This window comes from Anastrepha obliqua, chromosome 1 (assembly GCF_027943255.1).
Source record: "Anastrepha obliqua isolate idAnaObli1 chromosome 1, idAnaObli1_1.0, whole genome shotgun sequence".
Classification (NCBI taxonomy): Eukaryota; Metazoa; Arthropoda; class Insecta; order Diptera; family Tephritidae; genus Anastrepha; species Anastrepha obliqua.
Genome location: NC_072892.1, coordinates 23475069 through 23501087, shown reverse-complemented (window position 1 = coordinate 23501087; position 26019 = coordinate 23475069). Strand labels below are relative to the sequence as shown.

General features: G+C 35.3%; 2 protein-coding genes across 2 annotated transcripts; one reads left to right on the top strand and one right to left on the bottom strand.

Annotated features, from left to right (window-relative positions):
- Positions 1-523: 523 nt before the first annotated feature.
- Positions 524-13390, bottom strand: LOC129237191 (uncharacterized). The gene is made up of 3 exons (XM_054871747.1): positions 13125-13390; positions 9954-10107; positions 524-1138 (listed from the first exon to the last, which is right to left on the bottom strand). The coding sequence occupies exons 1-3, from the start codon at positions 13271-13273 to the stop codon at positions 776-778; spliced, it is 666 nt and encodes a 221-aa protein (XP_054727722.1). The 5' UTR covers positions 13274-13390; the 3' UTR covers positions 524-775.
- Positions 13391-15808: 2418 nt separating this feature from the next.
- LOC129243917 (jerky protein homolog-like) lies at positions 15809-16933 on the top strand. Its single transcript, XM_054881414.1, has one exon. It carries the CDS (start codon positions 15809-15811, stop codon positions 16931-16933), a length of 1125 nt encoding a protein of 374 aa, XP_054737389.1.
- The last annotated feature ends 9086 nt before the right edge of the window (positions 16934-26019 follow it).

Below are 26019 nucleotides of genomic sequence, written 5' to 3'. Positions count from 1 at the left end.
ATGTGTAAACCACTTTTGAACTCTGGCACGAGATAGACAATCATCGCCATAAACTTTTTTCATCAATTCAAATGATTCGGTAAATCTTTTACCGATTTAAAAACAAAAATTGATATTAGCTCTTTGTTTGAAACTCCATTTTGTGCCGATGACACAAACATACTGACACTTTAGGCGTAATAACTTTGCTCCAACTGAACCGAATGTCCCCAAGTTTTCAGTAGAAATCAGTTAGGAATGTGGCTTCCAGCGCACTAACTCACTAAAAAGATGGCGCCATCAAAAACATTTTTATGAAGCCAGTCTTGATTATTTTGGACTACACCAAAAAAAATCTCTTCACATAAACTTAATTAATAATTAAAATGATGTTTATTTTTGTTTTCGGCGTTTACATATAATTATAATCATAAATTAATAAAAAAAATTTATTTAACTAAACAGTAAGTAAGAGCTTTAGAAAGTATAAAGCTTTCATAGGTACAATTAACTGTATACATATATATTGTATATATATGTACATAAATATGTATATTGGCGCTTACATATGTATGTATATATGTGCCTTGTAGTTAATAGAAAGGGGAAATAGATCAAAAGGTATAAAGCAGAAAGAAGGAAAGAGTGCATCGCTCATAGGAGCATTTGCTTTTATAGATAACATTTTATACGAAAGAAAACATTTTTGGTTTCACTCCAGCATTTCCTAGTACAGTTGCATTATTCTCCTTGCTTTGCTTCCTTTTATACGCAACTATTTCATTATTCATCATCTTTAAATGCGCAGATTTGGGTTTGTGTAGCGCACGTACTTGAGTAGGGCATCGTTTTCCTCACACACAAATGGTTTCTTGTGATGGCACGCAACATCGTGCCAGTTGACGCCATCATTGTAGAACTGATTTAGCAGGGCCAGGCAATTTTCAGGAGCACCGTTCTGTTTGTATTCACGGTTGTCAGGCTGGGGAAGTCCAATACCACCGCTGGGCGACCAATCGCCCTGAGAACGTTCCGAGGTGGGTGCCAATTTTTGCAGAGTAGCGGTCCAGAACCAACCATTGATGTTGGTGGGCTGTAAATCGGGACGTTCGCAACCCTTAAAGTCGCACAATCGACCGCTGGTCCAGATGTATTTCACCTGAAAGCAAAAGAAAGGTGTAGAAATTAGAGACTATGTAGTTGCATTCACTTCAAAATCAAAAAAGTGGCAAAAAACGACTTGAAAGTTTTCAATTTACAATGCCTCCCTAAGTAAAAGTAAAGGCATACTTTCATCTAATGACTGTTTAGTATTTTATGTATATAAAGGGTTTTTCAATAAGGGCGGGTAGATGTTGAAATGGAATAAAATGGCGTTTGCTGTGTGGCACGTAGCGCCATCCTGCTGGAACCACATGTCGTCTAGGTCCATATGGTTCAATATGGGCCATAAGAAATTGGAAAGGCCACCACGTCTACCGAAAAATGGTCGCAATGCGCGAAACGTTTGCGTTAATGAAGACTCATTTTGATAATAAAGTTTTATCATTTGAACGTGCTGTTCAATCGTGTATCTTGCCATGATGATTTGGCATAAACAACTGAATAATAAACAAAAGATTTGACAGATTTCACCAAAACAAAATGGCGGCGCCAAAATCGACCCGCGCCAATTGAAAAACCTTTTATAATATTTTTATTTTATCATTATATCTGTTTATTGCTGTTAATAGATATCACCTTGAATTTTTTACACAGCATAAAAGAAAAGCCTGTGATTATTCCTACATAGTTAACAAAATTTTTTTTTTATTTTGTTTTTTTAATTATGAATAATCCACCCCATGGATTCTGACAACATACACTACTTAAAGAAAATATTATCCAAGTTTTCGTAGCATTGTTTTAACAGTTCCATTTATACCTGTGATCGAATTAGCGTTTCTTTCCCCCATTAGCATTAATTCGTAGTTATCGTTATGGTTAAACGAAGTTTTAGTAAGACTATTGCTGTGAACTGCAATCAAGTTTTAGCGGAGTAAGTTTATTTTACATGACCACTTTGTGGCATTGCTGTTTTAACTAATCAAACGACTTTAGCAAAGAACTTCACCTCAAGTGTAGTGTTTTTAAACCGATAACTAACCATATAGCCTAGTTTGAAAGTATCGCATTTGAGATCGCCGCGATACAACTGCAAGCAACTTGCGAGTCAACGTTTTGACTATTTATTTATTTATTTTTAAATTAAATTTTTTTATAATTTTTTTTTTTATTTTTATTTTATATTTTTTTATTTTTCTTTATAAAAATAAAATACTTATTAATTCATGTTTCATACTTTGTACAAAATTCATAAAAATTCGGCAAGCTTTCATCAAAGTTACAAATTTTTAATCCGAATTAAAAAAATTTGATACGCAGTTTTATAGCCCATTAATTTTCATTGCAATTAAGAGTAAGTTTGAAGTGGCTCAAAATTTACGTTGAGTTTTGATATTTTTTCCCCTGACGGTGTTGCGTATTTTCTCCATATAAAATTTCATAGATTTGTGATACGGAAGAAAATGCTCAACATTGTATGCAAAAAAAAATTGTCAAAAGTCAATGCGATTTTTGAGCGGCTTCAAACTTACACTTAATTTTACTTTATGCTATAAAATTGAATGGATTATAAAACTGCATACTCATTTAACATTTTTATTCAACATATTAAAGGAAAAATAGAAAGATTACTGTATTGCCGTCTTCCTAGGCATAGCACAAGCATTTGACGAGGTATGGCATGAGGACCTGCTATACAAACTAAAAATGAATCTCCCTCATAATTTCTTTATGCTGCTAAAATCGTACTTACAAAGCAGACATTTTCGAGTTTGAAATCCATGCAAGTTTGCCGCACGGAAGTGTCCTGGGACCAGTACTTTATGCGCTTTTCACTGCTGACCTACCTTTAACAGTACACAAGTACTCATTTAGGTACATATGCAGATAATGTCTAGAATAGGCAATTTCAGCAAAACCTCGAAAGCCTTAGCACGTGGCTGAAAAAATGGGGTATAAAAGCCAATGAAGTAAAATCGTGCAAATAACTTTCGCGGATACTTTTTTCCCAATGCATCTTAACAACTGCGAGATACCCCAAAACCACGCTAAATACTTAGGCATTCATATATTTTCAGAGCGGAAGCCGTTTGGAATAAAATTTCGTTCTCTCTATTGGCTACTTGGACGAAAATCAGAACTTTCGCTGGATAATATATAAAGCAATACTGAAATCAATATGGGTATATGGAGTACAAATCTGGGGGCTAGGTCCAAATCAAATCTGGACATCATACCGAGGTTCCAGTCAAAAATGCTGCGCATCCCTTGTCTGCAACGATTTAATTCATCGTGATCTTGTAATGCTATCGGTACATGAAGAAATTGGCGACATCAGCATAAGATATAATAGCCGGCTTGCTAACCATCTATGTATATTCTCGGGCGTCAAACCTATCACACCCAACCAACGTACCACGCAGACTTAGAACTTTTATGCCTACTGATCTGTCACAAAGATGTAAAATGTAGACCTTAGGTAATGCACTCATCATCTTTTCATAATTTAAATTAAATGCAATACTGAATGTTATATATGTCAGAGTGTATTTAATAAATGGAGTTAAAAAAAAAGAAATTAAGTTACACAAATTGAAATGAGTAAAATTTACACGAGTATCTATTTACGCACTTTAAGTCGTTTAAAAGTCTTACGACCAATTGCGGGCGAGTGCAAAGACTGGTGATTTGGCGTGCCCGAGCCTGCGTGCTTTGCCTTACACGTTGTGTGACACCGATTTTGATCGGCAGTATATTTTAACCAGCATGTAAGTCAACGAAAAATTATGGCTAACGCATACAACACTTATGTTGTGTATTATATGTACATACTAGCGCATAGATAGCATAAAAGAAAAATTTCTCGTCAACTAATCCAACACAATGGCCTAACAAAAATGATGGTGGTATTTCATCGATAAGTATATGTATGTATGTAAAATGTACTGGTTGTAAAAAATTATTCAAGTAACAAAAAATGAATACAACACCATTGTCGTGTGTTCGAAAGTGACAGAATAAATATGTTAACTGAACTCATTACTGTCAAGCAAAAGACAAGAAAGAAAATGTAAAACGATAAAAAACCAAGTGAATAGCATACATATATGTGTGTATGTATTTCTTTAGCTAAGTATGTATGTGTGTACAGCGAAAATAATTGTATGAAAATACATTTAAATTCCCTCATACAAGTTGACATACTTAATATGCCGTTTCTCATAAATGCAAATACACTATAAATATGGGCTTACATACACACATACATAATTGCAGTTTAAAGCATTAGTGTCAATGTTGTTGCTTTGAATGCTCCCGACTACTGCCATTGGCATTCCCCTTTGTCACATCAATTGCCGCGGGCAAGCTTAACCACAATATTTGTTTTTCACTTTCTCTTAACTGGCGACAGATTACAGCAAACTCACAAGCACCAAAAAACAAACGACCATCAACTATAGGGCAAATACACTGACTGCAGGTAGGTGCGGAAATGAGTATGAATGTATGTATGCACAAGTATATAATCATGTATAGTGAATAGGTTTATGAAAAACTTAAGTTTTTCGGTTGTAGCAGTGACAAATGTCAAGCTTTATTGCGTTGACATCAATTAAGATGAAAGTGAGTGCAGCCACCTGTTGAGTTGTCTATTTTTTATATTATACTATACAGTTGTTGTACTCACTTACACAATACTTCTGTGGTCATAAGCAATAAACGCTAAAGTCATCTTCAGAAAGAATTGAGTTGCATACATATGTATATGTACGTACATATGTTTCACTAACTAAGTTGTATAGTACGAGCAACATAATAATATATACGGGAAATCCCTACCTTGGCATTTATAAATATGCATATGATAATTTGCATATATACAAAAATATGAACCAAATCGGATCATGAGTACGATCTTTCACAGTTTCAAGCCCTTAATGACACCTAGCGGCTCAGACCAAATACATAACTTTTCAAGTTTAGCTCACAGCAATAACTCATCATAGGTCACTGCAAACGAACGAACTGTGTACAAGGTGTTTGAGGTGCCCTTTAAATAAATATGAGTGAGCTTTAGAGTGAAGTAAAGCGAAATACAAATAATTAAGGTGATATATTTGAAGAATAGGTGATTTTGCTCACTGACTTTGTGAGTTGTGTGGTCTTTCACTCCAGCCACGTCGAAGTTTCGAAACAACCAAATTTACTTTTTCAGGCAGTTGAGAAAACGAATGTACAATAAAGAGAAAAACAGTTCAAGTTTTTTTCTTTTGTCACGGCCTATCTCCATGTTTCCCTATTAGATAAAGTTCTATTAGCATATTTGTTGTTATAGAAATATCTCAGTAACTTAATTAAACGTAATTCCGATCGTTCCATATTTGATTCCTGTATTCAAAGACATCGCGTAGATTCATGTGAGCTGCGAATTTTATTTTCGCTCACAATAGACAAGAAACCAGCTGGAAGCACTTATATTTAAATTATCCGCAAATACCCCTCACCCAACTTTTCTATGCAGCTTGGAGTCATCTATATAAATGATAATGGTATCATTACTTTAGTTCGATCTAGACTGTCAATTGTTTTGGGGAGAATATCGTTTTTGCTGAACCTTTTGGCCGCCGTAGCTGACGTAGGTTGGTGCGTGATTGTCATTCGGAAGTGCACAGTTTCGAGTCTCCGTACATCGAACACCAATTTATAGATAAAGTTGTTTCTAATAGCGGTCGCCTCTCTGCAGGTAATGGCAAACATCCGAGTGTAAGTATTTCTGCCATGAAAAAGCTCCTCATAAAAAACCGTCTGCCTTTCGGAGTCGGCTTAAAAATGTAGGTTCCTCCATTTCTGGAACATATCCATATCACAAATCGAAAAAGGAGCTCAGTCAAACACCCAAAAAGGGTGTACGCGAAAATTGTATAGGTAGGTATATATTTTGTCAGAGAAGATTATCAGTAAATGGAAGCCTGAGTTCCTTGTACTCATCTAAGATGGTTGTGCAGTAGTTGACATTCGTTTGAAGCGTAAATATCCTCTTTTATCTGACGTCAAAAATGTCTACGTTCGTCCTGAAAAAACAGCATTTGCTGGAAGTCATGCTTCATTATTACCTTTTTAAAGAAAAGTTCAACTGAAACGTGTCGTACATTGTTCAATATTTACGGTAATCACGCTCCATCAAATACAAATTGTAAAGAGTGGTTTTGACGCTTCCAAAGTCGCAATTTCGACGAGAGTGGTAAAGATCGCGAAGGGTCACCGAAAAAATTCGAAGATACTCAACTACAACAATTATTGGAGGAAGACGCATGGCGACTCCTTGATGATATGCCTAAAGAGTTGGATGTTGGTTGACGTGTGTGATGCTCGCTGAACGGCAAAAAAGAAAAGGTTTTCTGCATAGCATTGTCACTAGCGATGGAAGATGGATCCATTATGATAACCCTCACGTTGTGCATCTAGTGGGATCAGAAGGGTGTCATATATTATGAACTCCTTAAACCATCTGAGACCATCACTGGCGATCGTTGCCGACTACAGCTAATGCGTTTGAATCGAGCTCTCAAAGAAAAGCGGCCGGAATGGGACGTAGACATGACAAACTGATTTTACTGAATCGGTTCAGAAACATTTAGAGGGGCTGAATTGGGAAATATTGCCCCACCCGCCGTATTCCCCTGACATAGTCCCTTCGGATTACCATCTGTTCCGATCAATGCAGTCAGCCCTTATTGGAGAGCGGAATCCGTATGCTGCCTGATGGAATAAAGTTGTAGCTTCGTGTCATTGAATACTTCACGTAATATCATGTACAGTAGGTTCTGTTTTTAAGCGGCTTTTTTTTATGCGGTTTTGAAATAGTGCGGTTTTTTTTTTTAAATTACAAAATGCATGTCGACCTATCGGGAATTGTACATATAAACAAGATTCTAAACCAGCTAAGCAAAAACTCATCACAGATTACATCAGAAATGCTAACCCTACAAGTATGGAACCGCCTGCATAACTATCTAGATCAGACGTGTACATTTCCTAAAGTGCCGAAAGTGATATTACGCCAAATCCTAAACGAACGTGCAACATGTGGGTATTGTCTGATTCTATTTCTGACTTAAATTTATTTTTCGATTCTGACGTTTCTTAAATAAAGATATAATTTTCAAAAATACAATATTTTGTTTATGCGATTTTATTTAATTATTTCAGATTCACGCGGTCTATGGAACGTATCTATAGTTATAATATGGGACTAGTGCCCTTTTTTATGCGATTTTATTACATTATTTCAGATTTATGCGGTTTTAGCAGTTGAAACGTATCTATAGTTTTACTATAGAACTAGTAGCTTTTTTTATGCTGTTTTTTTTTATGCTGTTTCTTGCGGAACGTATCTACCGCATAAAAACAGAACCTACTGTATTATTTAATTGTTTAAATAATTCGTAACTTTGGCTAAGAAAGGATGGAAACTTATTATATTTTTGTTTCGTTATGTTTCCTTTTTTTATTTCTCTATTTGCAATACTGGGACCTTCGACAGAGCATGAAAAAAAATATCACAAATAACACTATTTTATGACGCTGAACATCCGCTTTTTAGTTGTGGCAGATGGCTCACGGAAAGAGATGCTCTGAGGAAGCAGTTTGGGGACATCGCGCCGAGCAACATAATCAGATAAATGCTCGAACTCGAGGGCAGCCGGAACGTGGTAAAGATATACATCGAAGACGTACTACGGTAAAAAGGATAGACATCGACACAATGCAACAAAGCGAAGCATCACAGATAGAGACACAAGAAAGGCTAGCCTATAGCATGAAAGCTGGCTACAAATACGGTGGACCCAGACGTAGATGAATAGAATACCGTCCTGGGTACACTCCCGTAGTAAAACAGAAAGTATTCGCGGGGAAGGTGCCTCCCCAGAAGTATAGGGGGACTATTTTAATAACCACATCACTCAACGCAGTAGACGACAGTCGGTGTAAGTGCGAAGGCATTTTGAGCCCTACCTCGCCCACAAAAACAAAACAAAATATACACATATATATACATACATACATGGTAGGATAAAGGTAAAGTAATACTTAAAAACAAGAATAACTCTTTAATAAATACATACATATAGCGGCTGTAGGAATATAATGGTGAAGAGAAAAAATCTTACAGTTCCTCATTACTTCCACTTTGGCATGTTGAATAATTTGATTATCTATTGCTCTTGCTACTTCCTTTTTCATGGAGATATTATGAAATTTACATTAATTCCGCTTCGCATCATTTGTTTAGCAAAGTTTTTTTTAATTGAATTGCAACACTTTGCGTGTATCCTCACTAATCAATTAGCCACAGCGCTCGATGCCTGCGAAGTTTATTTACATCATGGAAAATTAGTTTTCCCAACCACTGACTGGTAAATAAAAATTTACAAATAGACATACACATACCCACATGCACCTGTGCCGTTATGAGCACGCTATTTGACACTTCACTGGTGGCCGTTGTGCGATGTAGCTATCACTGGTTGGCACCAGATGATTTGTTACAATTTCCACATTGCATTACCGGGACGAAAAGCTAATTTTCACATTGAACTTTGTCGAATGGTGAAAAAACCAACTTTTCTTGCGGTTTGGCGTAGCAAAATATTGAATTTAATGCATTGAAAGAGAAAATAAGTGAATAGGAATAATAATAAAGAAGAGATTCGTGAAATTAATAGCTGGAAAGTTAGCCAAGAGGAGCGTACACTTAGGTGACGTACCCATATATGCATGTGTCGACCTCTTTCCATGCACCAATCGTGAGGCAGTCAACTCTTCCACTTGGCGCTACTTACAGGGCATTGCTTTGTATCACGTCTTAAAATCGGCCATAAACAGCGGCAAAAAGTGCAAATCACAAGAATAAAGTGTGAAATAAGATGAATCTAGCGAGGTGGTATTAGTTGTACAACTACAAAAATCCCAATGTATTTTGTGTTTCTATTTTTCTGGGATTGGTTGATGTCCAAAATCTGATCTTGGCTTCGGTGGCAATATCCGTCAAGGCGAAAAAATGCAATACAAGTCACGCAGCAAATAATAACACCTTGATGGATTCGTCTTGTTGTGAAACGTATTATTCGGGCAAGCCTATCATTTGGCTGGCTTTAATTTAGGGTAATAAGAGCAAAAATATTTCCACAATTACCAAGAGAACAACGTCAGTAACTTTCCAGTGCTTTTTAATTAAACTTAACTTTTCAATAGTCATAACTATTCTGGTAGCCTTATGGACGTATGGAAAGTACATACATACATACAGATATATGAAGCATACAATTTTCGCTCATATCTATAAGCGCTAAAGGTTTTTTTAAGTTTGCAGAATGCGGCATGCTTAGGCAACTTTTGGGCAGTGAATGAAATGTGCAAAAAGTCTCAATGTTCAATTACGTTGACTGGCCAATTTTGGTAACATAAGTTCGTACGGGTATGTGTATTTCCCTACTAAAGAGTTTGCTTGCTTGTGTTGCGAAATGGGTTTCACTTTCTACAACTCTACTCTACTTGTAATACACACAAGCTTTTACTTTGGTCAAGTGTGAAATGCTTTTGAATCGCAAATTTAACGAGATGATATTATTCAGTGAAAAATTTGCCGACTTTGTTTCCACAGTCTTTTGTATGCAAGCTGGGCATTGTGTACTAATGTGCGAACAAATAAGTTTGGCATTGTACAAGTAGTTTCCTTGGGACTTCTCCATCAAATTAAGTGTGTTTGAAATAATAATATGTAATAGTATGAATTTAATGGTATTTTCAAAAAGGTTTGATTGCGTGAAATTTTATAATATTTTTGTGAAATGCACTTAGGTACGTACGTTTTCGTTAACCAAGCGCTGTTTAACCCATTCGTTTTCTAAGCTTGTTTCCAACGACACTGAGTCCATACAACGTCTGCGACAGAAGTTTCTAGCTGTCAACCAATCTTCTTCTACACCCTTCAATTGTGGATCGCGCCACGAGAAGAAATACCTGCATTTAAGAAAAAAATTACAAATTTTAAAATTGTTGGTGCAGACAAAAAATTTAAATACTATTTATATATATGTGACCTGGTCTATGAAAAGGTACCTTACGTGTCAAAAAATCATTTTTCATTTTTTTGTTGATTCGAATAGTGTGTGAGAGGCTCTTCAAAATGGTGAAAACCAGAAAGTCATAATTTGTTTAAAAGTTTGTTAAAAGTAAAAAAAAAAGAAAAGTACAAATACGAAAAAGACTGATTTTTTTGTCATGATTTCTGCGATTTGCATTAACTTTTTCTTATTTATTTATATATAAAAAAAATGTTTTTCACTGCTTCTGTGATTTTATTGATACTGTGATCTATGCTGAAGAAAATAAGCCAAACCGAATTGAAAAATATTAATATTTAAAAAAGTTACAAGGGCTTAGTTTAAACTTTAACTGCTGTTTTCTCGAAAACTTGTTTTCGCACGTAAGGTACCTTTTCGTAGACCAAGTCACATATATATATATATAATATTTTTATATTACATTTCTAAGATATAACCATCAAATCATGCCATATTATTATATGGGTATTATGTCGAATTAAAATTGGGTATTGCCCTGCAATAATAAACGTATTATATAAATACACTGGGTGTTTTTTTTAGCTGTATAAGAACTATCGACATCGATAACTATAATTTGACAGCTAAGAAAAGTAAACTCTGTTGACATATCTGCTCAGTAAGGTTTGGCAAACCATCATGAGTCATTTAACCGCCAGAAAAACACTTTCAACTTTTCAAAATTTGCTTTTAAAAAAGAAAAACAAAATATGTTTGCGAAGCTCACCGAACGAAGTGTTAAGGAAGCCGCCGAAACATCGATTCGTCGTCGTTCTCAACTTGTTGTCCTTTTTCCTTCAACGACGTTGAAAATTTTACAAAGGAACTAGGTTTACGTGCCTATAAAATGTAGCTAGTACAAGAATTGAATGCATTTTTGCTAATTGGATTCACTTAGATTTTTTATACAGATTTATTGGAAAAAGTTGGACCGAACGAATAAAGTAACTAATAGCCGCGGTGCACTTATGTATTATTCAAAAAATAAATGCCATGAAATTATGAACTACAATAGATTAAAAAAATTAATTGCAACAATATTTCTGTTTTGTATTATCATTTTAAATTCTCAAGCTCTTAAAAACCACCCTATATGTACACTCTTTGTTGCGTGTTTGGCCGACCTCCTCCTGCTGTGCCTCTTGTTGTTCCATAAATGCTAATGGTTTCTTACGAGGAGATTATATAAGGTGGCGCAAAATTAATCATCCAAATTTGTTTTTTGGTTAAAAAAAATAATGATTTTGAGTAAATCAAATCTTTATTTTGGCCTTTACGCACTCCATTGCACATCTATTTACATATATACTGCAACTTTTTAGATCACAAGTGTCAAATATGAATAACGCCATTTTCAAAAGTTAAAAACCTGCCGATAGGGTGATTAATTTTACGCCACCTCTTATACTATATAACTGTGTGGTGAAAACCTTCGTTCATTGATAAAAACTAAATAAAAAGTATTGTGGAATAAAATAAAATACCTAAAATAAAACTAAAATAGAATTTAAAAAATTTATTAAAACGGAATTAAATTAAAACAAAGAAAAATATCAATTATGTGTTGAAATTCAATAAACCCAAATGTTTGAATAATTTGTTTCGTAATATATGGAGGTAAAACCATATTTCACCGAAAAAAAAGAGATAACATAATAAAAAAGGAATAAAAAAATAAAATATAATTAAATAAAAAAATTAAATAAAAGAAAATAATAAATAAAAACGAAATTTAATTCAAATAAAGTAAATCACTAATTATGTAGTAAAAATCAATAAACTCAAATGTGTGAATAATTTTTTCTCGTGGTATAAGGAGATAAAACCTTCTTTCACCTAAAAAATAATAAAATAAAAGATAAAATAGTAAAAAAATTAAATAAAATACAGTAAAATAAAATAAAATAAAATTAATAAATTAATAAAAAAATAAAGTAAAGTTCAAAATATGTCATAAAATGCGATAAACCCAAATCTATGAGGTGAAATAGTATAAAAATAGTAAAATAAAAAATAAAATTGAATAAAAAATAAAAATAAATAAAATTAAAATAAAATAAAATTAAGAACTTAAATGAAAGAAGATGAAATTAAAATGAAATATAAAATATGTCATAAAATGCAATAAACCCAAATTCATGCAGAACATTTCTTAATTTTTCCATTTGTATACAAATGCATTGCTATATATCATATTAACAAAGCAACTTATTTGCTTTAGAATATCTTATATTTATTGCAAATATGTAAGTCCTGATCTCTCATAGAAAAATTTCATACATTTTCAACTTTTATTAAGATGGATCCCAAATCTCTCAATAAATAATTATTTCGTAATTGCATTAAAATCCTGCAAAGAAAATCCTAAACGATTTAGGTGGTCTTATCAAAGGACGTCAGTTAAGTAAATTTAGCACATTTTTTCTACTAGAAATTTAAACTTAGGTTTAATTTTCTACAAAGTTTTATTACACTCTTAAATACTTTTAACATCAAACTCGCTGAACATATTTGATTTTTGAAAATGCATAAAATATACCTAATGCTTTTTCCACTATGGAACTAATTCTTTTTCTTTAAAGTAGTTTTTTTCGAGATTCGAAAAATATAGAAAAAAACGTATGCCTTCATAAAAATATTAATGAATAGTATCTATTTTTTATTTTTTATTTAAAATAAAAAACAAAGTTATTTGAAGCTCAAAAAAAATTTTTGCATAGCTTCATTTAAGTATTTTTTATTTATTGTTTTTCACTAAAAATTTAATTATAATATTGCACTTTTTCCCTTTTGGTATTGAAGCTCATTAGTTTCTTTGTATGCAAAACGGTTTTCAGTAACACTCATTATCATTCTAGATTTTTAGTAATAGCGATTTTTTAGTTGAGTTTAATCTTTCCATCCATTACTCACCCTTTGCCATCGGGTGTCTTTTCGTGAATAATCCTTTGAGCGCACAATTGTGGATTGGGTGGATCCAAAACGCGTCCATTGGAAAATTGCGCAGAGCTTAAACTCACAATGCTAATCAAGCAAATACCGGCCACTATGAACGCTTTCATTTTAATACTCTATTATGTCAACGCTTCTTATTTGTTTTACAGCAAATAACGTCTATTTATTTAACACTTTCGTTTTCGTTTCAGTTTCAGTCAGTCGCGAGCACCACCACAGCCGTATGTATTTTTTGAAATGACATGGAATTTTTTATGCTACTTTGCTTTATATACGGCCTACCATTCAAGACGGAGTTGTATTGAGTGAGTATTCGTAAGTTGTGAGTGCGTTGCTCTGCCAGTTGGTCTCCAACAACGATTCGCGCGCGCTCAATTTTTATTGAGTTTTGTCATTGCAACGTGATACGACATGTTCATAACATTGAGTCGATTTGTTGAATGATATTTGTTGTTTGTTTTTTACTGTGTTAGTCGTTGATTCAAAAAACATCAATGAGAAAACCAAAAATATCAAAAAGAAAAACCCAAAAAATAAACAAAGAAGGAAAAAAGCGTTAAGTTCATTTGGGTACGTGATTATCTGGTGTTATTTGCTGAAAGTTAGCTACTTGTGTCCATCATAGGAAACCGCTTTTCGGAAGGTTTTTTATAGGTATAGTATATACGGATGTATGTATATTTGTTTCCCGTTCGCTATGAGCTTAGAATACCAATTGATGTGGTACATTATTTTAACGTTTTTTGTATAATTTTAAACCAATATCAATCTGAGAAGGCACTAGGAAGCATACGAAAATTCAAGTTCAGTAGTACTATTTGGTAAAACGATTTTTGATATGACAACATTTTGCTGGGCACTTTGAACTTAAAAACTTTATTCTACCTCAAAATGCAGTTAACATATTTAGTTTTCTTGCATAACTTCTGAAATAAATGTCATTTGTAACGTCAATATTTTAGCTTGTAAAAACACCGAAACCGTCGCCGAATGGGTTGGTGCGTGGCTATCATGCGGTAGTACTCAGATACGAAACCCCGGTCATGAAATACCAAATGATAGAAAAAGTTTTTTCTAAAGCGGTCATCCCTCGGCAGGCAATGATAAACCGCCGAGTGTATTTCTGCAATGAAAAAAGCCCCTCATGAAAATGCATCTGCCGTTTGGGGGCGAAATAAAATTGTATGTCCCTCCATTTGTGGAAAAAATCCTGACAAGTAGCAAGAGAAGCTGGGTCAAACACCCAATAAAGGGTGTAAATGCCGCTTATATATGCACATATCAACGCATAGATACGTAACTACATAACAATGCATGCGCTTATGTATATTCGTTATGTTATTACTTTTGAGCCCAAAAGCCCGATTAATTTCGTATTCCTACAAGTGATGTTGCTAATAAGCACACATGTACATTATATTATTGTGTTTTTTTTCTTAATTTTACAAGTCAAATGATGCGAATACAATTTCGTTTACAATTTTACACACATACATATGTAGTGCTTTTAGGTGTCATCTGAGTCTTGAATACAAAATTTCGTTACGCTGCGACTGCGAGATTTTCTCTGAAAATTTCGCCGCAGTTAGCTGAGGTTCACTCCTTTGGTGTGAGTATTTTGGTGGCCAATATTTACAGTTTGTTATGCAGGTATGTTGTGTTTTGTTATTGTATGGTACTCGTAGTATGCTTTTGGACGCTTAAGTTACGCAACTTTTTCGATGCTTTGCACAGGTTTCAAACACTTTAGAGTATGAACTAAAAAATAAATGCATCTGTGGTATGCATTGAAGTGTATGGCAAAACACATATATAAATGTACATGTACCGTATACCATATGCCTATTTGTATACAGTACTCCCTGGATTATCCGTCTCTCTGTTATCCGTCACCTCTGTTAACCGCCACCGTTTTAAGATTTTCCACAATACATATTGCAATAATAGTCATGAAACGGTCGAAGTCATGTTGGAACAAAACTCCTCGCCCAATACTTTTGTTTTTCACTTTATTCATTGATTTTCTTTTGTTTTCGTTCGCTCGATAGAAATGCGTGTGAACGCAGCAGAGCAAAGTAACTGTTATTTTATCCATTCTACCCAAAACAAATTCTTGGAATTCTTTTTCGATGTGACATTCAGTACAATGAGATTTTCAGTTTGATTTGAATTTCATGATGAGCAGACATTTAAAATGGAGCCTTCAACAACAAAAAAAAATACCGAAGCGTAAACGAGTAGTGGTCACTATTGAAACGAAATTAAAAATTATTGAGGAAATAGAAAAAGGTTCAACAATTGTTTCATTAAGTGAAAAATATGATATTCCACGAACGACAATTCAAGATTTTAAAAAAGATGCCACTCAAATCAAACAATATGCTGCGTCGATGGAATCTTTGGGAGGTTTGAAAAAGGCATTAAATGAAAAAGTCGATGAAGCAAATTCGGAGCAAAGGCGTTCCATTATCTGGTCAAATATTGAAAGAAAAGGCATTATTTTTTAATGAAAAACTAGGTGGTCCGAAGGATTTCAAAGCTAGCTCAGGTTGGTTGTATGGCTGGCAAAATCGACATGGCGTGAAGGAAGTTTCGATACAAGGTGAAAAGATGAGCTCCATAGGTGCCAACGAAATCGAAAAATGCACAAAAAATTCGTCGAAAATCATGGTTTTACCCGTGAGCAAGTTTTCAATGCTGATGAAACGGGTCTGAACTATAAAGCACTCCCAAAAAAGACACTCGATTTTTGTGTGAATAGTTATGCACCTGGATGGAAAATGCAAAAGCAACGAATAACATTGATGGTTAGCGCAAATTCAAGTGGTTATAGGCTCCCATTAGTTGTAGTTCATACGGCTCAACGTCCACGTTGTTACACAAAATCAACCATGAATGCTCTTCCTGTGGCTTATTATGCTCAAAAGAATGCTTGGATGGATCAAACGATTTTTCGCGACTGGTTCATGAACAGTTTTGTTCCAAATGTTCGAAATTATTTAATGTCGGAAGGATTATCACAGAAAGCAGTTTTGGTTCTGCATAATGCCCCATCACATCCAGTTGAAGATTTAAAAAGTGATGATGGTAATATTTTTTGTTATTTCCTGCCACCGAGTTCAACTGCGGTTCTACAACCCATGGATCAATCAGTAATTGAAACTTTAAAGCGTCGATATCGGAAAAAATTTATTCAGGACCTCGTTTCACAAGAGAATATTGATTTGGCAGATTATTGGAAGAATTACAACATTAAACACGCAATTGATAATGTAGCTGATTCATGGTCTGAGTTATCGTCGACAACATTGGAAAAGTGTTGGAACAAACTATGGCCAAATACAGGATCGCCTTCGAATAACAGAGACGATGTCTCACAGGCTGATGTTATGACTAGTACATCTTCGGCTTTGCCATTGGAAAATAGTGAAACGATCAATGAATGGTTGAATTGTGACGAAAATGATTGTGGTTATGAGCTTTTGACTGACGAACAAATAATTAATGAAGTGAATGATGAAGAAGAAAATAATGATGATTACGATGGAACAGATAACAATAATGAAAATGGTCACAATCCTACTGCTTCATTTCTAAGACAAGAAGCCAAAATTGCTGCATCAAATTTAGAGAAATTTATCGCCTGGTATGAAATGCAAGATGAAGCCGGCTTGGCTGACACGATTCGTTTGCGCCAATTTCTTCTTTTCGCAAAGAATAAAACTCAAGTCACTCTAAAGCAAAATACACTAACTGAATTCTTTTGAAAAACAAACTAAACTCGTAAGAAAATAATGATATAATCATGTAATGCATGTAAATTTTACCGTTTGTTCATTTCTCTCAAATTTTCAGTGTAATTTTCAATTCTGTACACAATCTAGAGGTTTGTTTCTGTTAACCTTCATTTTTGATTATCCGTCATAGCTGGGTTACATTGACTGACGGATAATCCAGGGAGTACTGTATTTATAAGCACTTGTGCTGAATATTTAGCTTTGGCTATTTACAATTCATTAATTTCCATTAGCAGCAACGCGTACGAATTTCGCAAATATTGCAAATAAACGTCCTTATATCGTATTATAGATAAATGGTTGAGGGTTAGGATAAAATAAGGGTAAACAATACTTCATTGCACAAGCCAAAAACTAAGCTTTCATGAATCGAGGGCTCAATTTTTGAAATATTTTTATAGATAAAAAATGATAATTTAGAATTATAAAATTGAATAATGTTAACACATTGAAAACCAAGCATCGATACGTCGTTCTATTGAAGCTGAAATCAAGTATATAGCAAAATTTGAGATTTTTTAAATTTGAAAATTTTAAAAAGGGTCTGTAGACCAGCTATGGACAGAGAAAAGCGCACTTCCCCACATTATGATTATTATTTAATGATTATTATTTTTACTGGATAACCAAGTTAAATATTTTACAAAAAAAAAACAACGCTAAATAAATAGTAGTTCAATATCTACATTTATAAGGATTTCAAAAAATGGAAATTTCTCACATTTTGAACTGGACATTGAAATTGAATATTATTTCAAATTGGTTTGATTCTAGAATTTAAAATAATAATACTGACTTCAGTTTGAAAAAAACTTGGCATGATGACCGTAATCCTTAATCTATGTCTTAATCTTGCGTTTTTAGTGATATAGAAAATGAAATTCCATTAAGAGACACATGGCTAATAACGGACAAAAATCAATAGATATTGAAGTACGATAACGTTAATGGAAATGAATTGAGGAAGCAATGTCCAAGAAAATGAACAACGGCAAAGATGAATGCAAGAAATTGCCAAATAATGGTAACTAAATTTAAAATAAGTAAGGAAGGCTAAATTCGGTTCGAACCAAACTTTGTATACTGTGCACTGTGTAAGTAAAATTTAATTTGACCTGGTTGGGATAAAAAAAAATATAAAAAACGCTTTAGGAATAGGTCTCAGCGAGGGTTACACTTAGTAGCGAAGCCAATTTCTCCCTTGCATACGATTCACGTGTTCAATTTTGCCTCTTCCAATACTATCGAACGCTTTCAGAAATTCTATAAGGTGAAGTCCAAAATAAGCAAGACTGGCGTCATAAATATGTTTTTGATGGCACCGTCTTTTTAATGAGTTAGTGCGTTGGGAGCCACATCTCTAACTGACTTCCAGTGAAAGCTTGATGACATTCGATTCAGTGGAAGCGAAGTTATTGCGCCTAAAGTGTCAGTATGTTTGTGTCATCGGTACAAAATGGAGTTTGAAACAAAGAGCTAATATCAATTTTTGTTTTAAAATCGATTAAATTTTTACCGAAACATTTGAATTGATGAAGAAAGTTTATGGCGATGATTACCTATCTCGTGTCAGAGTTCATGAGTGGTGTACACGTTTCAGAGATGGTTGTGAGGACATAAATGACAATGAACATACGGGCCCAAAATCAGTAATAATCAAAATCAGTAATGGTCAAAAATGAACCGAATCGGAGTTGAATATCTCCAAAAAATCGATTTATCGCATTTTAACTAATCATTTGGGCTTACGAAACGTCTGTGCCCGTTTCATTCCTCACAAGTTAACTGAGAACTAAAAATTGCTCAGAATTCAACATCCGAAAGACCTCATTAAAGAGGCGAGAATAGACGAGAACTTCCTTTACAACCTTCCTAAAACTAAGAATCAAAGTGCCGAATGGAAGACCCCAGACCAGCCACCATCCAAAAAATCCCGTTTGGAGAAGTCAAAAATCAAGTCGATGCTCATTTGCTTTTACGATTCCAAGGGAATTGTCCACAAGTAGTTCGTGCCAATGCAATTTTCTATCTTGGCTTTCTTATGGATTGGTAAAATTATGACAAGTATGCTAGTCTGCCAATTATGCTATTAACCAGACGTTTTGTAGTTTCATTGATCCATTACATATAAAATCATATCAATTTTGAGTTCTGTCCGTCCAAGTGCCTGTGCAAGAAATATATACACATAAAATTAGGCACATACAAATTTTTAATTGTACGAGAAATGCACTCGTATGTTTTCCATTGCCTGTTTATAGTGGCCACCGAACCGGTATCAATAGTCACACACAAACTCACTCAGCTGCGACGAATGCAAGGCATAATTTAAGTAAAAATTTAGTATCTAACTAAACTTGGAACACATTTAGCACTGACAAAAGATTTGTTTATAAGTATAGTTGAAATGGTCTAATCACTCCCAATTGGCATACGAGGTTTGTTAAACAAATGTGATTTTTTTTATTTTTCTTGAAAAATACTTATTTATTTATTATTATCAAATTAGTCGCTTCAAAGTAATCTGCATTAGATACAAAATAATACACTACAAGTAGTAGTGGCAGCGTTTTTCCAATCCTCCTTTGGAATGGGCCAGGGCCTCTCTTACGTTCTTTGTCTGCTCAATCGTGGCTCTCTTAAATTTCCCAGAAACAGGAAAAAGTCGTAAGGAGCCAAGTTCGGTAAGTGCGGTGGCTGATGCTGGATCACGGTGTTGTTTCTAGCCAAAAATCAGGAACACGCAATGACGTATGACAGGTTGTTAGACAATTAGGGGCTTCGTTTTTTATAATCCAAAATTCTTTAGAGCAGAATTGGACCGTGGTTAGCGTCTTTCAACAGCATCTGAGCGATGCTAGTGCAACGGTTCTCGAAGTAAAAAATGAAATTTGAGCGATTTCATAAATAAATCACCAAATGCACCAAATACATCTAACATTTCTTTCTACTAAAAACAACTAAAATTGCTAGAGCTTATAATGTCAGCATATTTTGCTGCAACATAACAAAAAAACGAATATCATATGCTCATAGCGCATGAAATTTGAGAAGTTAATTTTTCCCTAACAAATCTCGTATAACGATAGTATTAAAATTTTCAAAATTTCGTAATTTCATTAACCAGAGACGGGCTTCAAGCAAAAATACAAAAGTAAAAAGTTTTGATGTTTTGATGATGGCCCTTATCAGCTACATAAAGTTCGGTTTCTCCTGAACTGTGACACTTCTTCACTTGTATTTAATGTATTTACTGTTATTCATCAATTATCGTTAAAGCCTGAATTTATAAACTTAAAAGTCCATTGCAAAACCAACGAAACATAAATATATTCAAAAGTAAGCATTGCTGTTGAGTGCGACGTTTCGTTCGAAGGAGATAAAAAAACTTATTTATGAAATGCACAAAGGTTATATGCTTCATAAGTTTAAAACGTTTCGTTGTTTGTTGACCAAACATTTAATGGAATGATATAAATCACAACGCCGAATCAGCCAGCAATTACCCCAAACACGAGACAATGGACACCCACACACACACAAGTGACGCACTGCTTGATAAAATTACAGCAAAATTTATGGAATAGAAATTTCAGCTTATGCGTCTTGCCTACAGTTTGTTTTTCGCGGCCTCCATGGTTCGAGCGCATCTTTGTCCATACTCAATGGACAAGTGAATTTAACACGCTCTGAAGAGAGATGCAAAGCGAAATGGCACAACAAAACAAAAGACTTAAGGCACAAACCGACATTGCAAAGACAAAATACAGCCTGTGTAAATGCGGGATTGGATTGTCGGTGCTTACTATGCGCTATATATATATACATGTAACGAATATAAATGTATATAATTAATTTTTTTATGAAAGAGCTATTGAAGTTCACAATCATGACATTGTTGCATTGGCGTATGACGCGGCAAAAAGCGACTCAAGGGTTGAATTTAATGCAATGGAAAAATTGAAATTTAAACTAGACAAACCTGTGAGGACACTGGTAGTTAATCTGTGGAATTCAAATGCGCATTTTGTCCTTTTAAGATTCATTTTTGGCCAGAGCGCTTTGGAGACTCTGCAGTTAGTAGCCAGAGATCACCTTCTATTGGTTTCCGCGATTACGTTCAAGTCAATCGAAGTGTACAGGTCATTTAGAGAGATGCTTGTGTCCTCTACCACTCGCTGAAGCCAATCTCAGAGTCTTTACTTGCACACTCATCCGCTCTTTCATTTCCCTCCACTTCAGAGTGGTCGGAGACCCAACAAAGTGTGGTCTTGTGTTGTTGGATAAGCGAGAGCGGCCTCCTGTATTCTTTAACACATCTTGAATTGATGCGCGCTGAGGCCAGTGCCTTCTCGCTTCTTGACTATCAACAAAAATGGCAAGGTTTTTCCGAAGGTATGACCATTAGTCTCATCGTTTTTGCTGCTTTGCCTATAGCGTAGATCTCCGCTTGGAAGACGCTACACCGGTCTGGGAGTCTGAAGGATTCATCGCCATTGTCCATATTTGAGCAGTCAGTATAAATGTGGTCACCACTGTCATCTGATATGACTCAGGTCTACCAACCATTTCTATCAGGTACTCGTATTTTATATCTAACATTTAGAAATCAATAAAAACCACTTGCCGAAATTACCCAATTAAAGGTGTGGCGCGTTGAAAGTTGTACCTTCCGCCATCCGTACTTTTCTAATACTACCTTTGGTTCCCTGTTGAAATTAGCTTGAGGAATAACGTAGTCCGAGTTAGAGTTTAAATCTCTGTATATCCGGCTGTGGAGCAAAGGAGTAACATACACGCATTACAATTAAGGCAAGAAATGTCTTATCAAACGGTTGGTGTTGATGTGGCACCATAAGCATTCTACACAAATGTTTGGCAACGCAGAACTAATTATCGTGGGAACCGATAGTTGTGTATGCAAGTGCAGGAGGTATTGACTCCTCCTCATCGAGGTTTTGGAATTAAATTATATTTTTAGCTACTGAGTTTATTAAAATTTCACAACAAAATGTTGCAAATATTACCTAATGGTTACGAAAAGACTGAAGCAAAACAATTGCAAATTCGGTAAAAATATTTCGTAAAAGAGCATTTTGGTACGTGAATTAGCCGAATTGAAAATCTTTAAGAATACTTGCAAATTTATGAATAAAAAACTTATATATTTAAATTACTCTTGGACATCAGTAAGCTTTCGAAATAGCAACGTACGTGCGGTAACTATGTTCAAAAAAGTACAGACGGGAAAAATATTGTTTGTATATTTTTTCTTCTTATCTTTTAATAAACTCAGTGCAGCAAAGTAAAAATTGAAAATGCGCGAGCATGCGCATCACATTTAATGGAATTTTTCTCGAGAAATTTATGGCGTCTTCGCCTCATGATTTTTATGCTCATATATTTTACAAGTAGTATGTATGCATGTAGTATGTAGGTATGGGTGTTTTATTACTGACGCATATGAGCAAGTTGTCTGCTGAGTTGATTTGTTGATTTTGTAAATTTTTGGTGAAATTGTTTTATAATGCTTGGTGGCACAGCCACATGCTTATTGACCTTGGCATGTAGACAAGATAAAAAATGTAAAAATCCCGTTTTTATGTAACTTTCGTTTTATATGCACATCGAAAGTGAATCAGAATGTGTCATGAGAAAAAATAAAATGTGTTACACGTGTTTATTTGAGTAATTTTCACGTACACACACATATGCACATACATATGTGATCGGATACCTTTGTATAACAATTGCATTGAATGTGTAAAGTGATGTAGCTGATTGCATTTTTATGTGGATGTAGGGAATTTGTTTAAATTACTTGTATATTGATAAGTAACATCAGTAAAAAGAAAATTATGTAATGCACAAGTGTTGGTTTTTGTTTCACATGCAAAATTTTAATATCGCAATACAACTCTGAAAGGTATGTTTGCAGGAACAGCGTATGTAAGCGAGAAGGTTGCAATAATGATAGTTTACAAAGATTGCGCCCATTTTTCGTTCTGCGCATCTACTTCACAATATAAAAGCTGTGTTGGCGAATTGTAAAATTCGCATACATTTCCAAACAGAAATGCATGAATTCACATCATCATCATCATCGGTTCCTGTTTTTCCCACTGCAGTATAGGGCCTCAGTAAAACACCTCCATCTGATTCTACTTTTTGCAAGGAGCTTGATTTCGTTGCAAGTTTTTCCTGACGTTTCAACTGCCTTCTGGACAGCTCTCCTCCAAGATATTTTTGGACAGCCAACCTTGCGTGCACCTTGTGGACTCCAACCCAGTACTTGACGACAGATTGCATTTGCAAAGTGTATGCCTCATCCACCTCAACTTTCGCAGTTTTATCATGTTAGCTACCGGCTGGATTTCAGAACTTCAATACCCTACATAAGCATCTGTTCACACAGCTTTGAATTTTGTTATCGACCCAATTATTTGTGAGCCAGGTTTCCGATCCATACAAAAGTACTGGTAGTATATTTGTCTTAAAGATCTGTAATTTTGTATCTATGCTGGGGATGCTCGAAGGCCAGATAGCTCGGAGCTGTGCATAGGCGCCGTTCGCTTTATTTATTCTGTCGATAAAGTCTAGTTTGGCACTGTCTTCAGCGGCAATGATACTACTCAAGTAGGTAAAAGTTTCAACGTTCTCAATTTGATCACCATTTAAGAGGAACAGGCGGCTGCTAATGGATCGAATTATCATGGCTTTCGTTTGCTCGTGATTTATTTTTAGCCCTGCATTTAATGAGGTTGAGGACAAATCGTCAATTTTGTTCTGCATGTGGGTGTTTTTTTTTTTCTTTTTTTTTTTTTTTGTGGCGGTGAGTTGTGCGTTTGTGTTGATTCCACTAAAAATATCCCTCCTCGTCTCTTGGGTTTTTCCCTCCACCCCGGGACTGCTTCCGCATTGCTTCGAGGTAGAGGGCCAAGACGGCGTCCTAAGAGGGACACTTACTTGCTTGCCCTGCGTCCAGGGTCGCCTGTTTTGAGAAGCCTATGCTCAATGCTCTTCAGCATAACTTTCCATTTCCCGCTTCGTTTTTCGGATAATATCCTCCACAAAATTTTTGACGGCATTCCATTTTTCTTCGTCTATCATCACTTTCTCGATAATTTCTTTAGGTGTAAATACACCAATAGCTTGTTGCAGACCTGTTCTCTCTACGTTCCCCCTCTCGCATTTAAAGAAGGTGTGCTCCGCATTATCATACTTAGTATCTCCATATATGCAGTTTGGTTGGCTCACTTTTCCCATTCGCCACAAATACTTGCGAAAGGACAAAAACTGTGTGAGGTAATAGTTAAGAAGGTGGTAGGGTTTAGCGCTAAAAAAACACTTTTTTTTGAATTTTTTACAGAAATATGGCTTAAGATACTTTAATAAAATCAGTTGCATGTTATTGTACATCTTTTCAATAAGTTTTTAAAAAATATTAATAATAAAATATTGACAAATAAGCCCATGACAGAGTTTTTTTGGAGATATGTTTTTCGAGAGGTGCTCTGCGGTGCCAATCGGCATTTGTCGTAGAATCATCTGAAACTAAAAAAGTCGAATTTTTCAGTTAAAGTATGACGTAATGCTCCCCCCCCCCCCCCCCCCCCATTAATAAAATTTTTTTTTTTTTTTCATTTTTGTAGTTTTGGTGGCAAAAAAACGTAAAACGAGCATTTTTGGCGAAAAATTTCGCCATATTTGTAAGTGAAAAACAACTTAAAAAAAAAAAAAAAAAATTAAAAAAAAAAAACAGTGGGGGGGGAGGTATTTTTGATTTAGAAAACGTGTGCCAAATTTGAAAAGAATCGGTTGAATAGTTTCGGAGTTGTGATTGGCACCGACTTTTAAGAAGTCGTTTCGGGAAAAACGCGTTTGAAAAAATGACTCTGAAAAATTATCGATGCTCCGCATTCGAGGTAGAGTGCCTACAAAGGCTATAACTTTGAGAGTTCTGCTCCGATCCACTTAAAATTTTGACACAACATTCTTGAAATGATTTACTATAAGATGAGTGAAGAAAAAAAATTTCGATTTTGTGACCCTACCCCCCCCCCCCCCCCCCTTAACCTCGCCGTGCTTTCTTTCTACCCACTTTTTTAGGTCGGGTATTAGTCTCGCTGTCCATCTACCATACCGCTCAGAGTTCCATCTTGCCTGCCAAAGTGTGAGCGTTTTAACTCTAATATCGGGGAAGCGTGGTACTGGGATCCCTGTGTTTTTTGCCTCCCATCTCCGTTTGCGCTCTTGTGCTAAAATATCTATAGGGATGGTTCCGCTGATAACTAACACCGCTGCTTCAGTTACTATTCTGTATGACGAAGCCACTCTGAGAGCACAGGTGCGTTGCACAGATTGCAGAATTTTCCGCCGGCATTGCACCCTTAGCGAATCTGCCCATATTTCGCATCCGTATAAGAGAAGCGAGTTCGTCGTGTCCATTAAAAGTTTACGCTTGCTCTGCGTTGGACCTCCAAGGTTTGCCATGAGCTTACTTAACATGCCGCTTACTTTGGCAGCTCATGTCGGTGTGTTTGACCGAGAGAAAGCATATATCATCAGCGTAGGCAAAGTGTTCGAGATGTTCGTAGAAGTTCCAATAAATACCTCTTATTTTCCCCTCAATACAGCTTTTTAGTATATGATCAATGACAATTAAAAATAATAAAGGAGACAACAGGCAGCCTTGCCGTACGCCAGCACTGGTGGAACTGCTTTCCGACAGGTTACCATTGCGCAAAATCCTGCATTCAAAGTTGTTGTAGTGAGCGCATACGAGAGATATTAGTTTCGCCGGGATACTTCGAGCGTGAAACGCGTCCCATCTCCTGTTATGAGATACGAAATCAAAAACTGTACTGTAATCTACGCAGGTTAGTTGGAGGGTTGTCTGCCACACTTGTACTTGCTCTACAACGAAACGTAGAGCGTTAATTTGATCTACACAGGAACGGTTGCTTCTGAAACCTGCTTGCCAGGGAGCTGTCTATAGTGGTTTTAATGCGATTTAACAGCTCGCTGGATAGGATCTTAGATGCTACTGACAACAG